The 25,836-nt window shown below is 43.1% G+C and overlaps 1 protein-coding gene across 4 annotated transcripts in view; it reads right to left on the reverse strand.

Annotated features, from left to right (window-relative positions):
- Positions 1 to 25,836, reverse strand: part of fhod1 (formin homology 2 domain containing 1) — a 333,883-nt gene that overhangs the window by 127,039 nt on the left and 181,008 nt on the right. For all 4 annotated transcript variants that reach the window (XM_063066732.1, XM_063066733.1, XM_063066734.1 and 1 more), the window contains 2 exons: positions 18,984 to 19,095; positions 11,405 to 11,499 (listed from right to left, as the gene is read on the reverse strand). In XM_063066732.1, the coding sequence (XP_062922802.1) occupies positions 11,405 to 11,499; positions 18,984 to 19,095 (207 nt within the window). The remainder of the gene's footprint in view (positions 1 to 11,404; positions 11,500 to 18,983; positions 19,096 to 25,836) is intronic.

Here is a 25,836-nt window from a genome sequence, read left to right on the forward strand (position 1 = left end):
TGGTTGAATTCCTTCTGCTACGGTAGCATAAAGTTAGCACAGGCTATTACAACTCGGGGTGTGGGAGTTTGGAGTTCAATTCTGGCGCTGTCTGTAAAGTTTGCAGTTCTTTCCGTGACTGCATGGGTTTCCTCCAGGTGCTCCAGTTTCCTCCCACGTTCCAAAGATGAACCAATTAGAAGGTTAACTGACCCTGCGATTAGGCTAGAGTTTAAAAAGGTGGGTGCTGGGCGGCACGGTTGTCTGGGCTGGAAGGGCCTGTTTTGTGCTGTATTTCTAAATAAATAATACACCAATGTCCATGGGTTTCTGAGGTCCTCCAGCAGTTCAGATGGGTCTCTCAGACCTGAGAAAATGCTCATTCAGCCTCAGATGAAGCACAAAGTTGGAGAAATCAAATATGGAACAGTTTAATTTGACTACTGCATCTGATGAATTTCTTGTTGAACTTCTACTTTACCACAAACTTTATACTGTCATAATCTATCACATTAAGAGACTTTGGACATTTTGCATTTAACACTATTTTGTCCAAGTTGAAGGATTATGATTTAAGGTCAACTAGGCAGGCTCCTGAATTGGGTAGGTTGATTCCACTACAGGATAACAGCCAAAAATTTGCATCCATGTCCACTATTTAAAAAAATTAAAATGGTGCATTCATACAATACCAATTTATTTTAAAATATGTAGCAAGAATATACCTGTAGAGTTAATACATTGAATTTGTCTACATTGTGATAAGACCATCAGACATAGAAGCAGAATTAGGCCATTTGGCCCATCGAGTCCGCTCTGTCATTCAATCACGGCTGATCCTTTTGTTTTCTCCTCCTCAACCCCAGTCCCCGGCCTTCTTCCCGTAACCTTTGATGCCATGTCCAATCAAGAACCTATCAATCTCTGCCTTAAATACACCCAACATCAAGGCCTCATGTAATTAACATGGACTAATTGACACTGAAATACAATTGTACGCAGGGGTGCTCTTAAAATAAGGTTTTAACTATTTACTTCAAATAAAAATAGTGCAGCAATCATGAACGACCGCTTTACCTGACAGGAAAACCAGATTTTAAAAAAATCCAAGGAATGTCAGGAAGTAATGACTCAAAAATCTAATCTAATTTAATCTAACAATTAAATTATGAGCTGGAGTCACTTACTGGACAATCCTTGTCATAAGACAAACAGTTTAATATGATTTGCATTCTTGTAATGGACTGGGAATAAGTCAAGTGACCTGAATTTAAGAAGAGCTGCTGTGTGCTTGTTGGGGGTGGGTGTGGGGGTGGGGGATGGGGTGGCAAACATCAGGTATAAGCTGCATAAAACACTTTGGCAGGGGTTTGAAAGAAAGAACAAAACGGACTTTCCAGGGTCCTGTCTGGGATGTCTCCTGCTTATAAATGAAGATATGTGTTTTGAGTCTGAGGTACATCTGGGAAAGATGTACAAGGAGAGGAGGAAGCAATTAGTTTCATAAAGAGCATAAAGACTCACAGAAAGAAACAGTGGACAGAGAAAAATGGTGGATGAAATCAACATGGCTAAGGCCATGTTACAGCACAGATGATAGAAGAACAACCACAGGTATTCTATGAATGCTTTAAAGCAAATAAATATGAAATGCCACAACATAGAAAAGAGCAGTGGGAGGCCATTTAACCTTCAAGTAAATTCTGGTTTCAAACAGAATACAGTTGATTTGACAAGTGGGTTCAATTCTATCTTCCTGCCAGATCTCCAGAACTCTGGCTTCATCTGCCATCCAAAAATCTAATTCGGCCCTGGATGTAGTTTTACAATTCCAAAGATTCACAATCTTCTCAAAGAAGAAATTCCTTCTCAACTTAGACTGAAGTGGCTAACCTCTTATCTCATGTTATGGCTCTGATTTCTCGACTAACCGTCAAGGGAAACATCTTCGTAACATCTGTCCTGTCAATTCCTACTCAAAATCTTAAATTTAAGTCAATTTATAAAGGCTCAACATTTATCTATCCAGATATAATGGAGAAGCAAGCCAAAAAGGCATTGAGAATCGCTTTGCTAACTTAACAGAGTACATCTGGCACTCAGATCAGAGCTGGTTATGGCATTGAGGCTTTGACAAAGAAATATTGCACAATAAGCAGAGACTGGCCTCCATTAAAACAGAAATGAACGTTGAGCACAGATGACAAAACTTTAAAAGGTGAGCAAAAAAGGGACTTAATAAATACAAGCAAAATAATGAATGAGGTAAAAAGTGCAGACAATTTGAGACTGATAATGTGATTTGTGGCCTCCGTAGTACAAGAAATTGGAGAATCAATACACTGTATAAGATGTAGGCTTTATTTTGGGAGAATGAGGAGTTGAGGCAATATAGTGGTTCCTTATTCACTTATTTATCAGGAGAAACAATATTAAACCTTGAAGACAAATATTGGCTCCAACAGTTGAATAAGATTTGCATCGAGTCAAGGCAAATACACTTTATTAGGTACCTCCTGTAGTTAATAAAAGGCCACTGAGTCTACGTGAGTGGTCTTCTGCTGCTGCAGTTCACTCACTTCAAAGTTTAACTTGTGTGTTCAGAAGTGCTCTCCTGTACTGTGCTATTGTAATGTGTCGTTATTTGAGTTACTGTTGCCTTCCTGACAGCTTACACCAGTCTGGCCATTCTCTTCTGATCTCTCCCATGAACAAGGCATTTTCACTCTCAGAGTTGATGCCCACTGGATGTTTTTGTTCCTCACACGGTCATTGTAAATTCCAGTGACTGCTGTACATAAAAATCCCAGGAGATCAGCAGCTGCTGAGATACTCAAACCACCCCATCTGGCACCAACAATCACTGAATGGTCAAAGTCACTTAAGTCACATTTCTTCCCCAATCTGATGTTTGGTCTGAAGAAAAACTGAACATTTTGACCATTTCTTCATACTTTTATGAATTGAGTTGGTGCCACATGATTGGATGATTAGTTGGTTGCATTAACAAGGTGTACAGGGGTATCTAATAACATGGCCACTGACTGTATATTCTAGAGCTAGCTAAGGACTACAGGGGGTGGGGTAAAGATTTTTTCATATGAGATTTGGATGTAATGAGAGATAAAGGAAGAGGTTTTTCAAAATGAACATTCTACAACATTAACATAATAATGGAATTGTTCAAAAAATTGATCAAATATCTTTTATTGTCTCCAAGCGAAAAAAGCATGACAAATTGAGAAAAACAGTGCCCAACAGCGTGGGGTTGAGGTGCTGTGTGTGTACCTGTCTCCCTGGTCAGTGTGGGGATGAATACTGTTTTGTGTACCTGTCTCCCTGGTCAGTGTGGGGATGAATACTGTTTTGTGTATCTGCCTCCCTGGTCAGTGTGGGGATGACGTACTGTTTTGTGTACCTGTCTCCCTGGTCAGTGTGGGGATGAGGTAGTGTTTTGGGTACCTGTCTCCCTGGTCAGTGTGGGGATGACGTACTGTTTTGTGTATCTGCCTCCCTGGTCAGTGGGGATGAGGAATTGTTTTGTGTACCTGTCTCCCTGGTCAGTGTGGGGATGAATACTGTTTTGTGTACCTGTCTCCCTGGTCAGTGTGGGGATGAGGTACTGTTTTGTGTATCTGCCTCCCTGGTCAGTGTGGGGATGAATACTGTTTTGTGTATCTGCCTCCCTGGTCAGTGTGGGGATGAGGTAGTGTTTTGTGTACCTGTCTCCCTGGTCAGTGGGGATGAGGAATTGTTTTCTGTACCTGTCTCCCTGGTCAGTGGGGATGAGGTACTGTTTTGTGTACCTGTCTCCCTGGTCAGTGTGGGGATGAGGTAGTGTTTTGTGTACCTGTCTCCCTGGTCAGTGTGGGGATGAATACTGTTTTGTGTACCTGTCTCCCTGGTCAGTGTGGGGATGAATACTGTTTTGTGTATCTGCCTCCCTGGTCAGTGTGGGGATGAATACTGTTTTGTGTATCTGCCTCCCTGGTCAGTGGGGATGACGTACTGTTTTGTGTTCCTGTCTCCCTGGTCAGTGGGGATGAGGAATTGTTTTGTGTACCTGTCTCCCTGGTCAGTGTTGGGATGAATACTGTTTTGTGTACCTGTTTCCCTGGTCAGTGTGGGGATGAATACTGTTTTGTGTACCTGTCTCCCTGGTCAGTGGGGATGACGTACCGTTTTGTGTACCTGTCTCCCTGGTCAGTGTGGGGATGAATACTGTTTTGTGTACCTGTCTCCCTGGTCAGTGTGGGGATGAGGTAGTGTTTTATGTACCTGTCTCCCTGGTCAGTGGGGATGAGGAATTGTTTTCTGTACCTGTCTCCCTGGTCAGTGGGGATGAGGTACTGTTTTGTGTACCTGTCTCCCTGGTCAGTGTGGGGATGAGGTACTGTTTTGTGTACCTGTCTCCCTGGTCAGTGTGGGGATGAGGTAGTGTTTTGTGTACCTGTCTCCCTGGTCAGTGGGGATGAGGAATTGCTTTGTGTACCTGTCTCCCTGGTCAGTGGGGATGAGGTACTGTTTTGTGTACCTGTCTCCCTGCTCAGTGTGGGGATGAGGTACTGTTTTGTGTACCTGTCTCCCTGGTCAGTGGGGATGGGGAATTGTTTTGTGTACCTGTCTCCCTGGTCAGTGGGGATGAGGTACTGTTTTGTGTACCTGTCTCCCTGGTCAGTGTGGGGATGAGGTACTGTTTTGTGTACCTGTCTCCCTGGTGTGTGGGGATGAGGAATTGTTTTGTGTACCTGTCTCCCTGGTCAGTGTGGGGATGAGGTAGTGTTTTGTGTACCTGTCTCCCTGGTCAGTGGGGATGAGGAATTGCTTTCTGTACCTGTCTCCCTGGTCAGTGGGGATGAGGTAGTGTTTTGTGTACCTGTCTCCCTGGTCAGTGTGGGGATGAGGTAGTGTTTTGTGTACCTGTCTCCCTGGTGTGTGGGGATGGGGAATTGTTTTGTGTACCTGTCTCCCTGGTCAGTGTGGGAATGAGGTAGTGTTTTGTGTACCTGTCTCCCTGTTTGTTGGGGATGAGGTACTGTTTTGTGTACCTGTCTCCCTGGTCAGTGTGGGGATGAGGTAGTGTTTTGTGTACCTGTCTCCCTGGTCAGTGGGGATGAGGAATTGTTTTCTGTACCTGTCTCCCTGGTCAGTGGGGATGAGGTAGTGTTTTGTGTACCTGTCTCCCTGGTCAGTGTGGGGATGAGGTAGTGTTTTGTGTACCTGTCTCCCTGGTCAGTGGGGATGAGGTAGTGTTTTGTGTACCTGTCTCCCTGGTCAGTGTGGGGATGGGGAATTGTTTTGTGTACCTGTCTCCCTGGTCAGTGGGGATGAGGTAGTGTTTTGTGTACCTGTCTCCCTGGTCAGTGGGGATGAGGTAGTGTTTTGTGTACCTGTCTCCCTGGTCAGTGGGGATGAGGAATTGTTTTCTGTACCTGTCTCCCTGGTCAGTGGGGATGGGGAATTGTTTTGTGTACCTGTCTCCCTGGTCAGTGTGGGGATGAGGTAGTGTTTTGTGTACCTGTCTCCCTGGTCAGTGGGGATGAGGTAGTGTTTTGTGTACCTGTCTCCCTGGTCAGTGGGGATGAGGTAGTGTTTTGTGTACCTGTCTCCCTGGTCAGTGGGGATGAGGAATTGTTTTCTGTACCTGTCTCCCTGGTCAGTGGGGATGGGGAATTGTTTTGTGTACCTGTCTCCCTGTTTGTTGGGGATGAGGTACTGTTTTGTGTACCTGTCTCCCTGGTCAGTGTGGGGATGAGGTAGTGTTTTGTGTACCTGTCTCCCTGGTCAGCGTGGGGATGAGGTAGTGTTTTGTGTACCTGTCTCCCTGGTCAGTGGGGATGAGGAATTGTTTTGTGTACCTGTCTCCCTGGTCAGTGTGGGGATGAGGTAGTGTTTTGTGTACCTGTCTCCCTGGTCAGTGGGGATGAGGTAGTGTTTTGTGTACCTGTCTCCCTGGTCAGTGGGGATGAGGTAGTGTTTTGTGTACTTGTCTCCCTGGTCAGTGGGGATGAGGAATTGTTTTGTGTACCTGTCTCCCTGGTCAGTGTGGGGATGAGGTAGTGTTTTGTGTACCTGTCTCCCTGGTCAGTGTGGGGATGAGGTAGTGTTTTCTGTACCTGTCTCCCTGTTTGTTGGGGATGAGGTACTGTTTTGTGTACCTGTCTCCCTGGTCAATTGGGATGAGGAATCGTTTTGTGTACCTGTCTCCCTGGTCAGTGGGGATGAGGAATTGTTTTCTGTACCTGTCTCCCTGGTCAGTGGGGATGAGGTACTGTTTTGTGTACCTGTCTCCCTGGTCAGTGTGGGGATGAGGTACTGTTTTGTGTACCTGTCTCCCTGGTCAGTGTGGGGATGAGGTAGTGTTTTGTGTACCTGTCTCCCTGGTCAGTGGGGATGAGGAATTGCTTTGTGTACCTGTCTCCCTGGTCAGTGGGGATGAGGTACTGTTTTGTGTACCTGTCTCCCTGCTCAGTGTGGGGATGAGGTACTGTTTTGTGTACCTGTCTCCCTGGTCAGTGGGGATGGGGAATTGTTTTGTGTACCTGTCTCCCTGGTCAGTGGGGATGAGGTACTGTTTTGTGTACCTGTCTCCCTGGTCAGTGTGGGGATGAGGTACTGTTTTGTGTACCTGTCTCCCTGGTGTGTGGGGATGAGGAATTGTTTTGTGTACCTGTCTCCCTGGTCAGTGTGGGGATGAGGTAGTGTTTTGTGTACCTGTCTCCCTGGTCAGTGGGGATGAGGAATTGCTTTCTGTACCTGTCTCCCTGGTCAGTGGGGATGAGGTAGTGTTTTGTGTACCTGTCTCCCTGGTCAGTGTGGGGATGAGGTAGTGTTTTGTGTACCTGTCTCCCTGGTGTGTGGGGATGGGGAATTGTTTTGTGTACCTGTCTCCCTGGTCAGTGTGGGAATGAGGTAGTGTTTTGTGTACCTGTCTCCCTGTTTGTTGGGGATGAGGTACTGTTTTGTGTACCTGTCTCCCTGGTCAGTGTGGGGATGAGGTAGTGTTTTGTGTACCTGTCTCCCTGGTCAGTGGGGATGAGGAATTGTTTTCTGTACCTGTCTCCCTGGTCAGTGGGGATGAGGTAGTGTTTTGTGTACCTGTCTCCCTGGTCAGTGTGGGGATGAGGTAGTGTTTTGTGTACCTGTCTCCCTGGTCAGTGGGGATGAGGTAGTGTTTTGTGTACCTGTCTCCCTGGTCAGTGTGGGGATGGGGAATTGTTTTGTGTACCTGTCTCCCTGGTCAGTGGGGATGAGGTAGTGTTTTGTGTACCTGTCTCCCTGGTCAGTGGGGATGAGGTAGTGTTTTGTGTACCTGTCTCCCTGGTCAGTGGGGATGAGGAATTGTTTTCTGTACCTGTCTCCCTGGTCAGTGGGGATGGGGAATTGTTTTGTGTACCTGTCTCCCTGGTCAGTGTGGGGATGAGGTAGTGTTTTGTGTACCTGTCTCCCTGGTCAGTGGGGATGAGGTAGTGTTTTGTGTACCTGTCTCCCTGGTCAGTGGGGATGAGGTAGTGTTTTGTGTACCTGTCTCCCTGGTCAGTGGGGATGAGGAATTGTTTTCTGTACCTGTCTCCCTGGTCAGTGGGGATGGGGAATTGTTTTGTGTACCTGTCTCCCTGTTTGTTGGGGATGAGGTACTGTTTTGTGTACCTGTCTCCCTGGTCAGTGTGGGGATGAGGTAGTGTTTTGTGTACCTGTCTCCCTGGTCAGCGTGGGGATGAGGTAGTGTTTTGTGTACCTGTCTCCCTGGTCAGTGGGGATGAGGAATTGTTTTGTGTACCTGTCTCCCTGGTCAGTGTGGGGATGAGGTAGTGTTTTGTGTACCTGTCTCCCTGGTCAGTGGGGATGAGGTAGTGTTTTGTGTACCTGTCTCCCTGGTCAGTGGGGATGAGGTAGTGTTTTGTGTACTTGTCTCCCTGGTCAGTGGGGATGAGGAATTGTTTTGTGTACCTGTCTCCCTGGTCAGTGTGGGGATGAGGTAGTGTTTTGTGTACCTGTCTCCCTGGTCAGTGTGGGGATGAGGTAGTGTTTTCTGTACCTGTCTCCCTGTTTGTTGGGGATGAGGTACTGTTTTGTGTACCTGTCTCCCTGGTCAATTGGGATGAGGAATCGTTTTGTGTACCTGTCTCCCTGGTCAGTGGGGATGAGGTAGTGTTTTTTGTACCTGTCTCCCTGTTTGTTGGGGATGAGGTAGTGTTTTGTGTACCTGTCTCCCTGGTCAGTGGGGATGAGGTAGTGTTTTGTGTACCTGTCTCCCTGGTCAGTGGGGATGAGGTAGTGTTTTGTGTACTTGTCTCCCTGGTCAGTGGGGATGAGGAATTGTTTTGTGTACCTGTCTCCCTGGTCAGTGTGGGGATGAGGTAGTGTTTTGTGTACCTGTCTCCCTGGTCAGTGTGGGGATGAGGTAGTGTTTTCTGTACCTGTCTCCCTGTTTGTTGGGGATGAGGTACTGTTTTGTGTACCTGTCTCCCTGGTCAATTGGGATGAGGAATCGTTTTGTGTACCTGTCTCCCTGGTCAGTGGGGATGAGGTAGTGTTTTTTGTACCTGTCTCCCTGTTTGTTGGGGATGAGGTAGTGTTTTGTGTACCTGTCTCTCTGGTCAGTGGGGATGAGGAATTGTTTTGTGTACCTCTCTCCCTGGTCAGTGTGGGGATGAAGTGCAGAAGGATTTGCTTCAGTGCTGTATTATTCTATGACTCAATGTTAAATATTGCTGATTGGAACATTTCCAAATTTTAATAAGAACAATGAAAGAATGCAAGGTGAATGAGGGAGAAAAGCCATTTACTGTAGTAAAATACAGAATCTGAAACAAATCAATGAAACCGAGGGTATTTTTAGTCAAAAGATTTTTGACAGTTTACAGAGAACATGATGTACCAGATAGCCAAATTATTGAACAAGCATCACAAGTAGACAGGGCCATAAATGAATAATCTGTTTTGCATCTTAAGGCAGAGAATACAAGAGCAGGCTAATAATGATGTTAGAAAACACTTAACCGGAAACCAGAGTCGTGCCTAGAGCTTTGTATAATGTTAAGCTATCCATTATTGGGAAAACACAAAAACAAAAGATGAGTAGCAGTACAGATGAACAAGAAGAGGGACTTAAGGCATTGAAGAAAATCTCACTGGACTCCAGAAGCTATGAAGATCGCAGAAACTAATTATGGAAATATGTAAAATATATCATTAATGCACCTGGTTAGACCGCACTCCTGCATTAAACTGCAAAGTGCCTTTCTGTTAAAAGGTAATTGAAAAGCCACTTAAGAGAAATATAGAAGAATGAAGCAATCTGGTTGGAGAGTAGCTTTAGATCAAATGGGTCATGTTGAGAAAATTACGAACACAGACACGATGGAAGAAATGACCATGCACTGTATTGTCAAGCTCTTTGAAGTGGCTTAGTGGAGTGAATGCAGGAATCTAGCATGAAGTCTTGGATCAGCCATTTGACAAGCATAGACTGCTCCAAGCCCAATCAGTCTCTTCAAACTTGTATATTTTGAATACTTTCAAGGATGTAATCATCTTTTTCTGTTCGTGACAAAAAAAATTATCTAGCTCTTGGTTCAAAATACACTAAGTTTGTGTTCTTAAATTACGTGCTGTTTATACCAAAAACAAAGTGTAAATAATTTTCTGGCCAGTAATGTTCAGACTTGCACTGCAGCCAATTATGAGTCATATTTCCTACATGAATATTTTGTGCCCAGTTCTACTCAATATTAAAAATTCTAGAAAAACTGCAGTACAAAATTATTAGAGAACCTGAGCCTTTTCAATCATTAATTCATGGACTGGGTCTCAATTATGGAGTTTATTGTGTAATAAACGAGACAGACTATCATTTTACACATTTGGTGCTTCTCAGGGAGTGGAAAATATTTTAGTCCCGTGTCAAATTGTAATGTTGCTTAAAAAGTAATTTGTTTTGCCAGTCATCCTGAAAGACTGGGCAATGATTATTTCAGCAACATAAAACTTGGAAAAGCTGCAATTCATCTTTCATCCATACTGTGTTCGACAAACTCAGCCAGGGTACTTACAGTGCTTACTATTAGTCCCCAATTCAGATGGGGTGGTGGTGAGGGGAGGGAGGGAAGGAATCGTTTCTGGACAAGTATATGTTAATTTATAAGGTCGAGGCTTTATAAGGCATTGGTCAGTCTGCACTTAGAGTATTATGAGCAGTTTTGGGCCCATTATCTGGCATTGGACAGGGTCCAGCAGAGGTTCAGGAGAATGATCCCAGGAATGAAGGGGTTAATATACGAGGAGTGTTTGGCAGCTCTGTGCCTGTACTTGCTGGAGTTTAAAGGAATGGGGGGGAATCTCACTGAGTCCTATAAAATATTGAAAGGCCTAAGTGAGTGGACATGGAGAGGATGTTTCCTATAGTTGGGGGAGTCTGGGACCAGATGGCACAGCCTCTGAATAGAGGGACCTCCTTTTTAAACAGAGATAAGGAGGAATTTTTTAGCCCAAGGGTTCCCAACCTGCAGTCCACGGAACCCTCGTTTAATGGTAAGGATCCATGGCATAAAAAAATATTGCCCAGAGGTTGGTGAATCTGTGGAATTCATTGTCGCAGACAGCCGTGGAGACCAAGTCACTGTGTATATTTATGAGTTTGATATGTTCTTGATTAGCAAAAGCGTCAAAATTTATGGGAGGGGGGAAGACAGAAGAATGTCGTTGAGAGGGATAATCAATTGGCCAAGATGGAATGGCAGAGCAGGCTTGATGGGCCGAATGGCCTAATTCTGTTCCCATGTCTTACGTGAAAAGCTGGCAAAGATCTGGATGTGCGTTATGCTTCCTGCAGTTGAATAGCTTCCCAACATGCAGAAAGCCTTTCACTTAAATAAAAGCTGCCCTGGCACAGTAGGAAGGCTTTGCTGGTATTTGTAAAAAATAAGCCCATACCCCCAATAACAAGTCACTTCCCTCAGGGAAAGGAATAAAATTGCCAGGAAATGAAGTAATTTTGTTACTATTAGGTCTATCAGGCACTCACTTCCAATTATATCATTCTACCAAAGAGTTTTCCAAAATATTTCACACTTTTTAATTGTAGTGTTACAAGCATGGCTACCCTCCAAAATGAATAACATTGGCATTTTAGAACATCTTGAGCTTGTGAAAGCCATTACATTAATCCAACCTTGTTCTCTCATTGAACATCAAATTGCCTCAGCTGTAAATAACCACATGTTATGATTTCTCTACAAAAGCACCCTAATTAACTCGTAAAGAATAAGTAGTGTCTCAGAGAATCTGTTCCGGTGGGACTCGTAATAAAGATGGTTGGAGTAATCCAGGGTTGGAGGAGAGCACCTCTGATTTCCAACACTGAAGGTTGGGTGCAGGCCACAGATGCCCACAGGGTTAAATGCGGAAGAAACACAGTTTTTACCTTGTTAATAAGTGTCATAGTGAAAACAAGCAGCTCAGAATCAGCCCCATTCTTCTCTTCCAGAATTTCAACTAAGCTCGTCCATTTCTTGGTGCCTGAAGAATGAATTTTAAACACTTAAATGTCAGAATAAAATATAATTTAGTTTAAATCATTATTTAATCACATGTTATTGTAAATTGTAACTGCAAAGCTGGGAAAAATTGTATTTAATCAGAATACTAATTTCAGACACAGAGGCAGATTAATGCAGAATGACACAGATTTACGCAGTATGGTAAATGCCTTTCAGCCTATCATGTCTGTGACTGCCCTTCCATACTGGTACTAGCCCACTACTCTTTCTGCAGGTAATTACAAACATCTCCTTTTCATGTAAATTCTCTCCCCCATTTTCAAAGTTACCGCTTAATTTATATCCACCATCTTTTAAGGAAGTCCATTCTACAACCTACAGTCCTAAGCAAAAGTCGTGGACACAAATATACAGCTAGGGTGCCTAAGACTTTGGCACAGTATTGTACCAAATGTGAAGCAGAGAGTGAGTTTGTAAACCTGGAGGGAGCAAAGGACGTTGGGAACGGCGAGGATGGAGTGCCACACAAGGGGTGACGGGCAGATGGTAGAGAAAGGGTGCTGGGGATGGGGGCGGAGGAAACACAGGTGCAGACACACCCAGCCCTGAGACACCAGGCAAGGTCATTTGATTCCAAACAACTGGTTTGTTGATCATTACGGAATGTCTGTCTACTGCTTCTCACTCCCTCCCCTCTGCCCAAACACGATTCCCTTTTCCCTACCCGCTTCCCACTCTCAGACCACAATAGAGACACATATAACAATCAGGTTTATCATCACTCACATGTTATGAAATTTGCTTTTTTTGTGTCATATAATGTACAATACATTATATATATATTTAAGATTTTTGCACAGTACTCATCTGTTCCCATTTCACCTCATCATTTTCCCTGCTTCCACTCAGTGATTCAATTGCTATCAATGTAAAGCACCTTTCATTGAATTATGAAGCACCTGTATACACTTATTGTTTAAATTAGAAATACAGCAGAATAATAGGCCTCTCCGGTCCAACGAGTCCTCGCCGCCCAATTGCACGCACATGACCAATTAATCTACTAATGTGTACGTCTTCAGAATGTGGGAGGAAAGCGGAGCATGTGGAGGATTCCCTCACGGCCACAGGGAGAATGTACAAACTCCCTACAGATGTCAGCGGGAACTGAACCAGGATCGCAGGCACTGTAATAGAGTGAGGCTAACTGCTATGCTGCCATGCTGGCCCCTTATAAAAGCATCTGCTTATCACACAGAGACACACTTACTGAATTATTCACCTTGGAGCCAGGGGCCCCTTCTCACAATCCGATTTTATCCAGAATTTAATGACTTGTATTTATTTTGTAAAATTTGGGATACATAACCATCACAACAGGGGGAAAGCTCACTCACCACATCAATTCCATGCTAACTCTCAGAACAACACCATCCCCCCTCCTCTCACACACCCATTAACTCCACCCTGATTCACCTACCCCCTACCCTGGGGGTCATTTGCAATCTATAATTAACCTCCACCTTTAGAATGTGGAAGAACCCAGACAACACGTACGCAGACAGCACTGGAGGTCAAACAACAAATCTGGATCACTGGAGCTGTGAGACAGCTGTGCTAACCACACGGACTGCAAAACATCATTAAAATACCCTGTTTTGTTCTGCTCCAGCAGGACTCCAAGAGCATATGGGGTAGTACAAGTACTGATAGACTGACAGCAAGGAGGAATGACCCTACAGTGAACAGACCCCATTTTCCTGCCTTGCCTACGGTGCACTAACACTTGGAGAATCATTTCCACTTTTATTATTTTATACAGAGCACACACAAATTCTTAAATTATATCTTTCTTTTTAAAACTGATTCCGAACTTGATTAGATGATTCAGCAATCCTAAAGGGCTTCGGAGTCAAAGTAAATTAACTATCAAAGTGCATAGATGTCACCATATACTACCCCGAGTTTCATTTTTGCAGTTGTAGACTCCTTGAAAGTGAGTCTGTAGGTTGTGGAATCAGTTCGGAGTTAAGGAGAGTGAGTTATCCATGCCAGTTAAGGGAGCCTGATGTTTGTAGGGTAGTAACTGTTCCTGAACCTGACGGTGTGAAGTCTGTGTGAAAGAATGGTCAGAGATAACATTAAGCCTTTATCCTGGGAAGAGGCAGAAATTGAGTAAAATAAACAGAAACCAACCCCAAAGAGGATAAGGTGGTCTGCTCTCTTGCCTTTTTATCAGAGTGTGTTGTGCCAGCCACTACAAGCCCTTTTATACTGTCAGGTGAAAGAAAGGTGGTTTGAAATCAACTACACAGCCCACAATGTTGCCCTTCGTCAATGTACGGACCGGGGAAAGAGGAGGTACGAACAAACGTCAGCCCAGAGATTTCGCAAATTTTTGAACACATCAGGATCACCTCCAACAGTACAAAAGGCTTCAGCATCTGGTGAGACTGAGAGTTCATTAGTTTTCTCTCCCATCTGCCATGACTGACAATAAAGAAAACTGACAATAGAGAAAAAGTGGGGTTGGCAATAACATCGTTCAGCTTGCCAGGAATGCAAGTTCCTGAAACTCCCTTTCGTTCACAGTCTTATTATTGTGATTGGTTTATTGTTGTCACATGTACCGAGATACAGTGAAGATCGTGCTTTGATACAGTTCATACAGATCTAATCATTACACAGAACATCTATGTAGAATAATAACAGAGTACAGAATAAAGTATATGAAAGAGCAGATTATTATTTAAATGGTAAAAAGATTGCAGCATGCTGCTGTGCAGAGGGATTTGGGAGTGTATGTGCATGAATCACAGAAGGTTGGTTTGCAGGAGCTGCAGGCTATCAAGGCGGCAAATGGAATGTTGGCCTTCATTGCTAGAGGGATTGAATTGAAGAGTGGGGAGGTTATGCTGCAACTGTACAGGGTACTGGTGAGGCTGCACCTGGAGTACTGAGTGCAGTTCTGGTCTCCTTACTTGAGGAAGGATATACTGGCTTTGGAGGCAGTGCAGAGGACGTTCACCAGGTTGATTCCAGAGATAAGGGACTTAGACTACGAGGAGAGATTGAGTCACCTGGGACTGTACTCACTGGAATTCAGAATAATGAGAGGAGATCTTATAGAAACTGATAAAATTATGAAAGGGATAGGTAAGATAGAGAAAGGAAAATTGTTTCCACTAATTGGTGAGACTAGAATTAGGAGACATAGTCTCAAGATTTGGGGGAGTAGATTTAGGATGGAGTTGAGGAGGGACTGCTTTTCGCAGAGGGTGGTGAACCTGTGGAATATTTTTTCCAATGAAGCAGTGGAGGCTGCCTCAGTAAATATAGTTAAGACAAGGTAGGATAGATTTTTGCATAGTAGGGGAATTAAGGGTTATGGGGAAAAGTCAGATAGGTGGAGATAAGTCCATGGCCAGATCAGCCATGATCTTATTGAATGGCAGAGCAGGCTCAACGGATCAGATGGCCTACTCCTACTCCTATTTCTTATGTTCTTATGTAACCACCAGAGAATGTGCAATGCAGGGAAACAATAATGTACAAGATCTTAACAAAGTAGATTGTGAGGTCAACAGTTAACACAGATTGATAGAGAAAAAAGCTGCATCCCACCAGAAACACAAAATAACTTAGATACATCGGACAACAAAAGCTGACATTGCATTTCTTTTGGATTTTTCTTTTAAATATTCTTACTAGGAATAGATTTGTACCTGATATTCACCATTCCTGTGTGCACTTTCGTGGCCCATTAACAATCAAGGACAGTTTTCACCACATTCACAACAGTGACTCAACACAGTTTAGTTCCCTAAGACCACAGCAACCACCATCACCCACCACAGCTCACCACTCAATCCCTCCTATTACTTATCCTCAGAACCCAATCCACCGCTCACACAACTCAACATGGTACTGGGAACGTACAGCCACTGCTCAGGCTCACAGCCGAGGTTCTTGTTTGCTATGGATGTGAGGAAATCGAGCAGAGTGGAGGGGTGCAGAATCAGCCATTACCTTATAAAATGGCGCAGTGGGTTCAAGAGACAGGAGAGTCTATTCCCAATTCCATTCTTTATTTACTGAAGCACTGCAAACAGATTGAACAATTCTCTTTGCCTGCCTAAGTTCATGATGTAACCTTCAACAGCTAACTGGTGATAAATTCCACAATGACTGACAGAGGATCTTGGGAAAAGTGGAATCAAACATGTTAGGAGCTAACAGCTGGAACAGGGGTTGCTTCTTTCAAATTTCATATTTCCTTATGCATTTCAGCCCATTAAGTTACTGCTAGCTGCCGCTAAATGTCCTTGTAAACTTTTCTGCACACATTCACATTATCTCCTCTCAGACTCTCCCATGCCCTCATACAACTTACACTGGCCAATTAATCTACCACAGTTTGCCCACAACTTTCTGTTGTACTTGTTCAACGTGGATGATGGTCACATCACTTTGATGTTTGTCCGGCTTAAGCAAAAGGCATCACAGTTGTGAAGTTCCTACATCTGGAGATGGATTAGTAACCTGTCTCCACCACACTTAAGTTAGCTAAGTACTGCCCTGGGGGACACAGGCCACATTTTCAGATCTACACACGAAATACTGCAGCCAAGAACAGCTCATCACAGGGAAAGTCGTGGGTGCATTAAATTGGTGGTGCAAGACTGTCCAAAGAAGGATTTTATTGAGCATTTATTAATGATCAGGTTCCAAAGCATTGTGGTCACCAGACAAAGTCTTACAAGCTTAGCAGAGTTGCACACTTTCACTGGTGGAGTGAGTAACGAATGGAATTTTAGATATTACAGAATTGAGGTATATGGGGGTAATACAAGGACATGGCATTGAAGTAAACACCATTAAACCATAAACCACGGGAACAGAATTAGGCCATTTGGTCCATTGAGTCCACATCACCAATCCATCACAACAGATCTATTATCCCTCTCAAACCTCATCCTCCTGCCTTCTCCCCATATGTCCTTCAATATCCTTACCAATGAAGAAACCAACGTCCACTTTAATGTACCCACTGGCTTGTCCTCCACAGCCGTCTGATGAACTAAATGCCACAGACTCACCACCCTCCGGCTAAAAAAATTCCTCCTCAACTTTGTTCTAAAGGGACGTCACTCTATTCTGAGGCTGCATCCTCAGGTCCTAGACTCCCCCATGATAGGAAATATCCTCTCCATGCCCACTCTTTTGAGGTCTTTCAACATCTGATAGATTTCAACAAGATCCCTCCTCATTCTTCTAAAATCCAGTGAGAACCGGCCCAGAGACATCAAAAGCTCCTCATACAGGACCTTGCAAACGGGCATATAGGCACATACGTTATAGCTGGGGTGCCTAAGACTTTTGCACAGTACTGTATTTGACAGCGTGGAACGGAGAGCGAGTTTGTAAAACTGGCAGGTGCAAAGGAAGTTGGGAATGGCGAGGGTGCAGCACTGCATGAGGGGTGTGGGACAGGGACAGAGAAGGATTGCCAAGGCTGGGGGGTGGCACGGATGCAGACACACCCAGTCCCGGGCAAGGTCATTCGATTCCAAAAATTGGTTTAATAATCATTACTGAATGTCTCTACCTTCTCCTTTTCCCAACAATAATCCCTCTCTCCCTACCCCCTTCCTACTCCCAGACCTAAATAGAGACCCACATCAGAATCAGGTTTATCATCATTCACAGATATGATAAAATTTGTGGGGTTTTTTTGCGGCAGCAGTGCAGTGCAATACATAAAGTTACTACAGTACCGTACAAAAGTCTTAGGCCCCCTAGCTATATAAATGTACCCAAGACTTTTGCAGAATACTGTACATTAACCCTTTCATTCTCCTCAACCTCCTCTGGACACTCTCCAATGCTAGCATACCTTTTCTTACACAAGGGCCCAAAACTACCCAAAATACTCTGTGTCGTCTGACCAATGCCTTACAAAGCATTGATGCTTTTATATTCTAGTCCTCTCGATCAGCCTTGACAGTGGAAAGGCACAAAAGGTGAAATGACCTTTTTTTTCTCTTTTGTAGTTCTGCTGAATAAGAGATAGAATGTAGGTCATAGATCCTGATCAGGAGGCTACAGGGAAAAGGGTATTGGAAACCATTGAGGCACTAGGTTATTAAGGGTGAGTGTTGGCACAGCTGCCCTGTGAGAACATTCTTAAAATAAGCCAGTCCTAAGCCTTTCTTTCCTCATACAAGACAGAGAACCCTCTCATGTTCTTTCTCATATCAAAGAAGTTTTTGGCATGGATCCATATTTTATGGAACATCGGTTATGAACGTTAATTTCTTCAACTTCTGATAACCATTCTCTTCTGATCATCCCCTCCCCTTTGTCTTCCCTAATCCCATGGGCCCCAGCACCCCTTCTATTTCCCCTCCTCTACCCTCTGTATCAGCCCATCACACACACATTCCTCCCTCTGATTCCACTCTCTACCTGATGGTTCACGGCTCTGTCCTATCAGATTCCATCTTCTTCAGCCCTTTGACACCTCAGCCTACGCAGCTTCTTACAGTATCCCCTCTCTCCTTCTCCCTCACTGGCCTAGCTTCCCTCTAACACCAGGATCCACCTATCACCCACCAGCTCTTGCTCCACCCCTTCCCTCCACTGGTTATCTCCCCAACTTCTTTCCTAGTCTTGATGAAGGGTCTCATCCCAAAACATCATCTGTCCATTTCCCTCTATGGAGATTCATGACTCACTGAGTGCCTTCAACATTTTGTGCGCTGCACAAGAATTTTATCTCATTATCTCAAACCTCAATCCAATTGCCCCAACCTTCTAATCCCAATAAGTATCTTAATATTCTCGTTCTCTTCACAAGTTCAAGATTTCAGTCATACAGAAGCTCAGTCCTATTGTTAAACATCCCCACCGCCAAGTCAGTAATACTGACCCTTCCCCTGAATAATCCAAGGGGTTGTCAACAACTCCAGGTTAGTTTTACACACAACCCCTTGCTCTTTTCCTCTCATTCAGTTCATAGTCACAACCCACAATCCAGCTGTCCATCAGGTGTGCATGGAATGACTTCATTCTGTGTTTTATCTGCCGTCATCAATGTTCTGATTCTTTTGACCCTAAAAGCTGTAAACTCAAAAAGCGGTAAATTCTTCTCAGTTTTGTTCTGAAGGGGCTCAGCAGGGTGGAATGCCCAGCTGTCAGTCACAGAACACCGGCACAGAAAGAAAGAAGCATAGCCTGCTATCCCAAATAAGTTTAAAAGATTCACAAGTTCACTTCACATGCACTGTATTAATTCTGAACTTCAAAATAAGTATACTCAACAACAGAGAAAAGGTCACAACCACTGTAATATTTATGTACATTAGCACCTTTGGGACTTTATTTACTCTGAAGTCGACGTTAAACTTGGATTTTGATACTCTGCTTGCTTTTCATGTTGTGTTTGGAACATCAGCACCGTCCGACGGCAGTTCTCCCTGTACCCAGTAAAATAGTACTTACATCTTTTATCATCCACAATGTTGACAGCTTGGATCAGAAGAGCCACGTTGCTCTCTGTATATTCCACAAACACCAACAGGAGTTTCAGAGCAGTCTTCACCACCAAGCGGTGCTGGAATTGAGAAACACAAGAGCAATCTGAGAGAGTGCCAGACTTTCCAGCTAACCGTACAGAGAGGGAGGGAATCATTTCAGCCTGAAAACACTAGCCTATCCAGGAGGTGGCAGGGTAGAGCAGTGTGATAAACTGAAAAGTCTCATTTTCTTTCATATAATGTGCCTGTTTTTAATTAATTGCCATCCTTTCATGCCTGAAGTTCACACTCATTTAGTAAATGTTTCTAAGTCTATAAGGAAAAGTGGTTTACACAGTCAAAATGCAGTAAAAAGGCCTTTCAGTCCACATCTGCACTAACCATCAAGCAAACACCTAGACAAATCTCATTTCTCCTCACACATCTGCATTAACATGAATCCACCCACAATTCTCCTGCCACCTCCTCGACTAGCAGCTAATTGCCAGCCATCATGTCTTTGAGGTGCAGGTGGGAACCACAGTACCAGGGGAAACCTACACCTCACAGAGCAAACTCCACACTGTCAGCACCAGAGATCAGGATCAAGCACAGGTCTCGGAACTGCGAAGCACCAGTGCTACACCCTTCAGGACCTTAAAGAATGTATTAGTTTTTCCTGTTGTCTTTATGAAAAAGAAAATTTTATTAACCTGTTGCACCTTGCATAAACAGACACAGTCCACTTTCCAAATTAAGGAAATCATCAACTTCAAAATTTCATACTGTGGCTCTTCTCTTAGTGATCTGGTAGTTCGGGATCCTCTTGGAAAGAGTGATCACAGAATGATTGAGTTTCTCCTACAACTGGAGGGTGCAATAGTTCGATCTAAAACCAGTGTATTATGCCTAAACAATGGAGACTACAATGGGATGAGGGAGGAGTTGGATAGGGTAGACTGGGAACATAGGCTATATGGTGGGACAGTTGAGGAACAGTGAAAGACTTTCAGAGAGGCTTCTCATGGTGCTCAAGAGAAATATATTCCAGCTAAAAGCAAGGACAGTAGGGGAGGGGAGAGCCAGCCATGGATAACCAAGGAAATAAAAGAAGGCATCAAACTAAAAGTTCATGCATACAAAGTTACCAAGAGTAGTGGGAAAGTGGAAGATTGGGAAAACTTTAAACAGCAACAAAGAACCACTAAGCAATAAAGAAAGAGAAACTAGATTATGAAAATAAACTAGCACAAAATATAAAAACAGGTATTAAAAGTTTTTATAATTATATAAAGTGGAAAAGGGTGACTAAAGTTTATCCAGGTCCCTTGGAACCCAAGAAGGGGGAATTGATATTGGGTAATGAGAAAATGGCAGAGGCTCTGAATGCATCGGTCTTCACGGTGGAGGATACGTCTAACATGCCAAAGAGAGATGTTATGGATGTGATGGGAGCTGAGGGCCCCAATACATTAGCTATCACTAAAGAGGTAGTGCTGAGCAAACTTGTGGGCCTGAAGATAGCCAAGTCCCCTGCTCCTGATGGAATGTATCCCAGGGTACTGAAAGAAATGGCAGAAGTTATAGTACAGGCTTTGGTCATAATTTACCAAAATTGTCTGGACTCTGGGCAGGTCCCAGCGGACTGGAGGATGGCGAATGCCATGCCACTGTTCAAAAGAGGATGTAGGCAAGAGGCAGGTAAATATAGGCCAATTAATTTAACATCTGTACATGAGGAGATGCTTGAAGTGGTCAGTAAAGAAGAAATAGCGAGGCATCTGGAAAGAAATGGATCCATCAGGCAGACACAGCATGGATTCAGCAAAGGCAGGTCCTATTGGATCAACTGACTGGCGTTCTTTGAGGATGCAACGAGTGCAGTGGATAGAGGGGAACAGATGGACACTATTTACTTGGATCTCCAGAAGACATTCGATAAGGTGCCACATGAAAGATTTATCCATAAGGATGCATAGAATTGGGGGTGATGTATTAGCATGGGTAGAGGGTTGGTTAACTGATAAAAAGCAGAGAATTGGGATACATGGGTGTTACTCTGGTTAGTAATCAGTGGTGGGCAGGGTGCTGCAGGGGTCAGTGCTGGGCCTGCAATTGTTCACAATATACATTAACGATCTGGAAGAGGGGACCAAGTGCAGTGTATCTAAGTTTGCTGATGATACTAAATTGAGTGGAAAAGCAAATTGTGCAGAGGATACAGAGAGTCTGCAGAGAGATATAGATAGGTTATGTGAGTGGGCAAAGACCTGGCAGATGGAATACAATGTTGGTATATGCAAAGTCATCCACTTTGGAAGGAAAAATGAAGGAGCAGATTATTATTTAAATGGTAAATAATTGCAGCATGCTGTTGCATAGAAGGACTTGGAGTGCTTGTGCAAGAATCACAAAAGGTTAGTTTACAGGGGCAGCAGGCTATCAAGAAGGCAAATAGAATGTTGGCCTTCATTGCTACAGAGGTTGAATTTAAGAACTGGGAGGTTATGTTGCAATTGTACAGGGTACTGGTAAGGCCACACCTGGAGTACTGCATGCAGTTCTGATCTCCTTACTTGAGGAAGAATATACTGGCCTAGGAGGCAGTACAGAGGAGGTTCACCAGGTTGATTCCAGAAATGAGGGGGTTAGACTATGTGGAGAGATTGAGCTGCCTGGGACTGAACTCACTGAAATTCAGAAGAATGAGAGTAGATCTTATAGAAACATATAAAGTTATGAAAGGGATAGATAAGACAGAGGCAAGAAAGTTGTTTCCACTGGTTGGTGAGATGAGAACTAGGTGACATAGCCTCAAGATTTGGGGGAGTAGATTTAGGACGGAGATGAGGAGGAACTGCTTTTCCCAGAGAGTGGTGAATCTGTGGAAATCTCTGCCCAATGAAGCAGTAGAGGCTACCTCAGTAAATATATTTAAGATAAGGATGGATAGATTTTTGCATAGTAGGGGAATTAAAGGTTATGGGGAAAAGGCAGGTGGGTGGAGATGAGTCCATGGCCAGATCAGCTATGATATTATTGAATGGCGGAAAAGGCTCGACGGGCCAGATGGCCTACTCCTGCTACTATTTCTTATGTTCTTATGTTCTACCAAATCAAGTCCCTGCCTCTAAGAGAAGGTGCAGAAAGATTCAGAAAAAGAAAGACAGTCAAGTCAGTAATAACTGATCACCTGTGTTAGAACATAGAAATCTACAGCACATCACAGGCCCTATAACCTACTCTAGAAACTGCCTAGAATTTCCCTAAGCATAGCCCTTTATTTTTCTAAGCTCCATGTACCTATCAGGCAGGTACAAAAACTGTTCTAACAGGCAGGGACTGCAATAAGATTGCAGTAGACGGATCCTACCTGCTCCGTCCCTCCTGTTCCACCCTTGCAAGCCACAACTATACAAAAGACCTCAGTCCTTCGACTAACCTCTGAAAATCTCAGCACCTGCTCACTCACCCAGCAGCCACTCTGTCCTCAGAAGCTCCAACATGTCAGAATAAACAGAGCACATTTTTGGTCATTAACTGAGTGGAAATTAAATTTTTACTTAAATCATTGGTACAGACAATCAGATTTAAAATCTGATGAAGCATGTGGCAACTTTATTTACATCACCAGATTATTCTAATTTAGCAATACTTTTATTTTAAATGACTCTTTTTAAATGAATCCAATTTAATTAAGGATATATTTTTGGATACTAAAAAATTTGAGGACATCCAGCAAAATTTCTGATCTGATTAAATGAGCAACACATTGCAGCGTGCAAATTACTGTGCTGATACCTGTTCAGCCACAGTATGCACTATAGACACTGGCAACAAAGAGAAAGGTGAACTCAGATGTTTTCTCACCACCAAACTCTAGCTGCACTGACACATGCCTGAAACCAGCATCCTTTGTTTATAGCTCGAGGGGGACGGGGTCTACAACTCAATACTTGGGTGAGATGTGCCTTATAAACCATTTTTCAATATGGGTGGTGCCAGAATTTTTTTTATTTGATTTCTGCCGTGAAACAAAACGTGAGTTAATACTCAACAACTCTAAATAAACCTACACTTTCTCGTCACTCACTCATCTTGCTTGGCATTGACAGAAAAGAAGGAAAATCAAAGTACAATTTTCTTAGTCATGTTAGACTTCAATGCATCCATAGCAAGTGTCCAAAAGACATCAGCTTATAAAGATCTCAAAACAATGCATGTTCACGTTACCATGAAATGGCTGCTTCCTGTTCAGCTGCACACAGTAACACAACATTATAAATGTCTGCCAGTCCAAGGGTGCAGTTAATATTTATTTGTGTGAGAAAAATGGATTGTTGGAGTTCTGCTGAAATGAAAACATCTAGGTTTTGACTCACTGTTTGTGGTTTGACATCATACACTCAGTGACCACTTTATTAGGTACACCTATACACCTACATATCAATGCGAATATCTAATGGGCCTATCATGTGGCTGCAACTCAATGCATAAAAGCATGCGGACATGGTCAAGAGGTTCAGTTGTTGTTCAGACCGAACATCAGAATGGGAGAAGAAATGCAATCCAAGTGACTTTGACCGTGGAATGACTGTTGGTGCCAGAAGGGGTGGTTAGAGTATCTCAGAAACTGCTGATCTCCTGAGATTTTCATGCACAACAGTCTCCAGAGTTTACAGAGAGTGGTGTGAAAAAGAAAAAAACAAAAAATCCAGTGAGCGGCAGTTCCGTGGGTGCAAATGCCTTGTTAAGGAGAGAGGTCAGAGAATGGCCAGACTGGTTCAAACTGACAGGAAAGTGACAGTAACTCAAATAACCACACGTTACAACAGTGGTGTGCAGAAGAGCATCTCTGAACGCAGAACACATCAAACTTGAAGTGGATGGGCTACAGCAGCAGAACATCACACACATAGACTCAGTGGTCACTTTACTAGGTACAGGAGATAGCTAATAAAGTGGCTAATAAATGTATGCTAAAATTGCCAACAGTGTTAGTCAAAATTAGAAGTTACAATGGCTTCCAATGTCCAAAGAATGTTCTAATGACATGTCCTTGACCAGGAAAAAATACAAATTACCTACTTAGAATGACATCTCTTTTTTTTAAAAAAAAAGCTCAATTATTTGCCCTCCATTTGCTCCCCAAATATAGGATAATAATTTCAAATACTGTCCAGATTCTTAGTTTCTAATTAGTGTCAGGACACCTGCACTTGCACAGCCGTTACACACGACACAGTGCTCAGAGTGAACATCTTTTTAAAAATAGCATCAGTTCTGTGTGTTTGTGTTCAAAAGCAGTGATTTTTGTCACTGATAGTTGGAGAGAAATAAGCATTAAGGTAATTCAGAACTTGGGTTGTTTACTGTGGTTTCAGGTATTTAGGCTTGAAGATGCCAGAAACAGCCAGGAGTGAAAATAAAACAATTTCATGACTTCAGCAAGTTAGAAACTACGAAAAATATGAAGGTATCTACAATTATTTTGAATGTTACAATGAAAATGGAAATTGGTGTAGTATATTTAATATTTCAGTAATATTTGAGTAATATTGTTTTATTCAGCATTCTTTGTTGTATATATAATTCATTACACGTTATATGTAAATGGCACACGTTATTACACCACCGTGTCACATATGGGCATCTCACTAAAATAAAACTGAGTAGAAACGTTCATGCCCGCTCTCATGTTTTTCTTTCAATTAGTTTCTAGAGAGGATGTTTTAAAATGAACCCGAGGGAACTACCTACCTGTTGAAGCACAGCAAGTTTTTCTTCAGAAAGGGGAAAGAGACATTAGAGTTTTTTAAAAAGTGCAGCGGAAGGGGAGAGAGACAGTTAACTTTTAAAGAAGGCCAAAAGCGAACAAAATTTATGGGTTTATAAACAGTGAGTACTAGGTGATAATAATAAATAAAAACGAAGAACAGAAATGGTTGGCTACATTGGAAAGATAGATGTATTCGATTGTACAACAGATAACTGAATGATGTATACTGAATGAACTGAGCAGTATTTAGAAGCAACTGAAGCAGCCAATGAAAAGCGAGTGCTAGTGTCACTGAGTGCAAAAGGTGGAAAGGTATATAGTTTGCTTCAACGTTTAACTGTTCCGACCAAACCAGCGGAAACTAGCTTGAATTTAATGCAGGAATGTTTAGAACCAAAACCACTGTTGATAGCAGAACATTTTAAGTTTCATAAGTAGAATCAAAATGAAGGGGGGTGCATTTCAGCTTATGTAGCTGAATTGAAGAAATTTCTGAGCATTATCAGTTCCGTGTTGGGCTTAATGTTGCGCTAAGAGGTTGGTTAGTTTGTGGAATCTTCGAAGAAAGCATTCAAGAATGGCTCCTAACTGATGCAAAACTTACAATTAAAAGAGCATTTGAAATAGCTGTATCGATGGAAACAGCAGACAGAGACACAATAGAGTTACAGTCAAGAATGAAAGTGAACGTGAACAAAATTATAAAATCTAAACAGAAACCGGCCTGGCCAAACAAATTGTGTTACTGTTGTGGCAAGTGTTCACGTACACCAGACCAATGCAGATTTAAGGGAGAAAATTTATTGCAGAAAATGTAATAATGCAGGACACATGCAAAGAGCACATTGGGCAGACAAAAAAAATGGTCTGCACAGGGTAGAGAAAAAATAAAAAATGTCAAGTTGCAGTTTCAGAAAGAGCACTATCATGCATTTTGAGGATGAAAAATTTGATAATGTTGAGAGTGACGCAGAACTGAATAGCCTTAAGATTTACAATGTGAAAACTAACAAGAGACAAGCAAAATGGATTACACCAGAAGTAAATGGCAAATGAACTA

Source organism: Mobula hypostoma, chromosome 14 (assembly GCF_963921235.1).
Source record: "Mobula hypostoma chromosome 14, sMobHyp1.1, whole genome shotgun sequence".
NCBI classification, from domain to species: Eukaryota; Metazoa; Chordata; class Chondrichthyes; order Myliobatiformes; family Myliobatidae; genus Mobula; species Mobula hypostoma.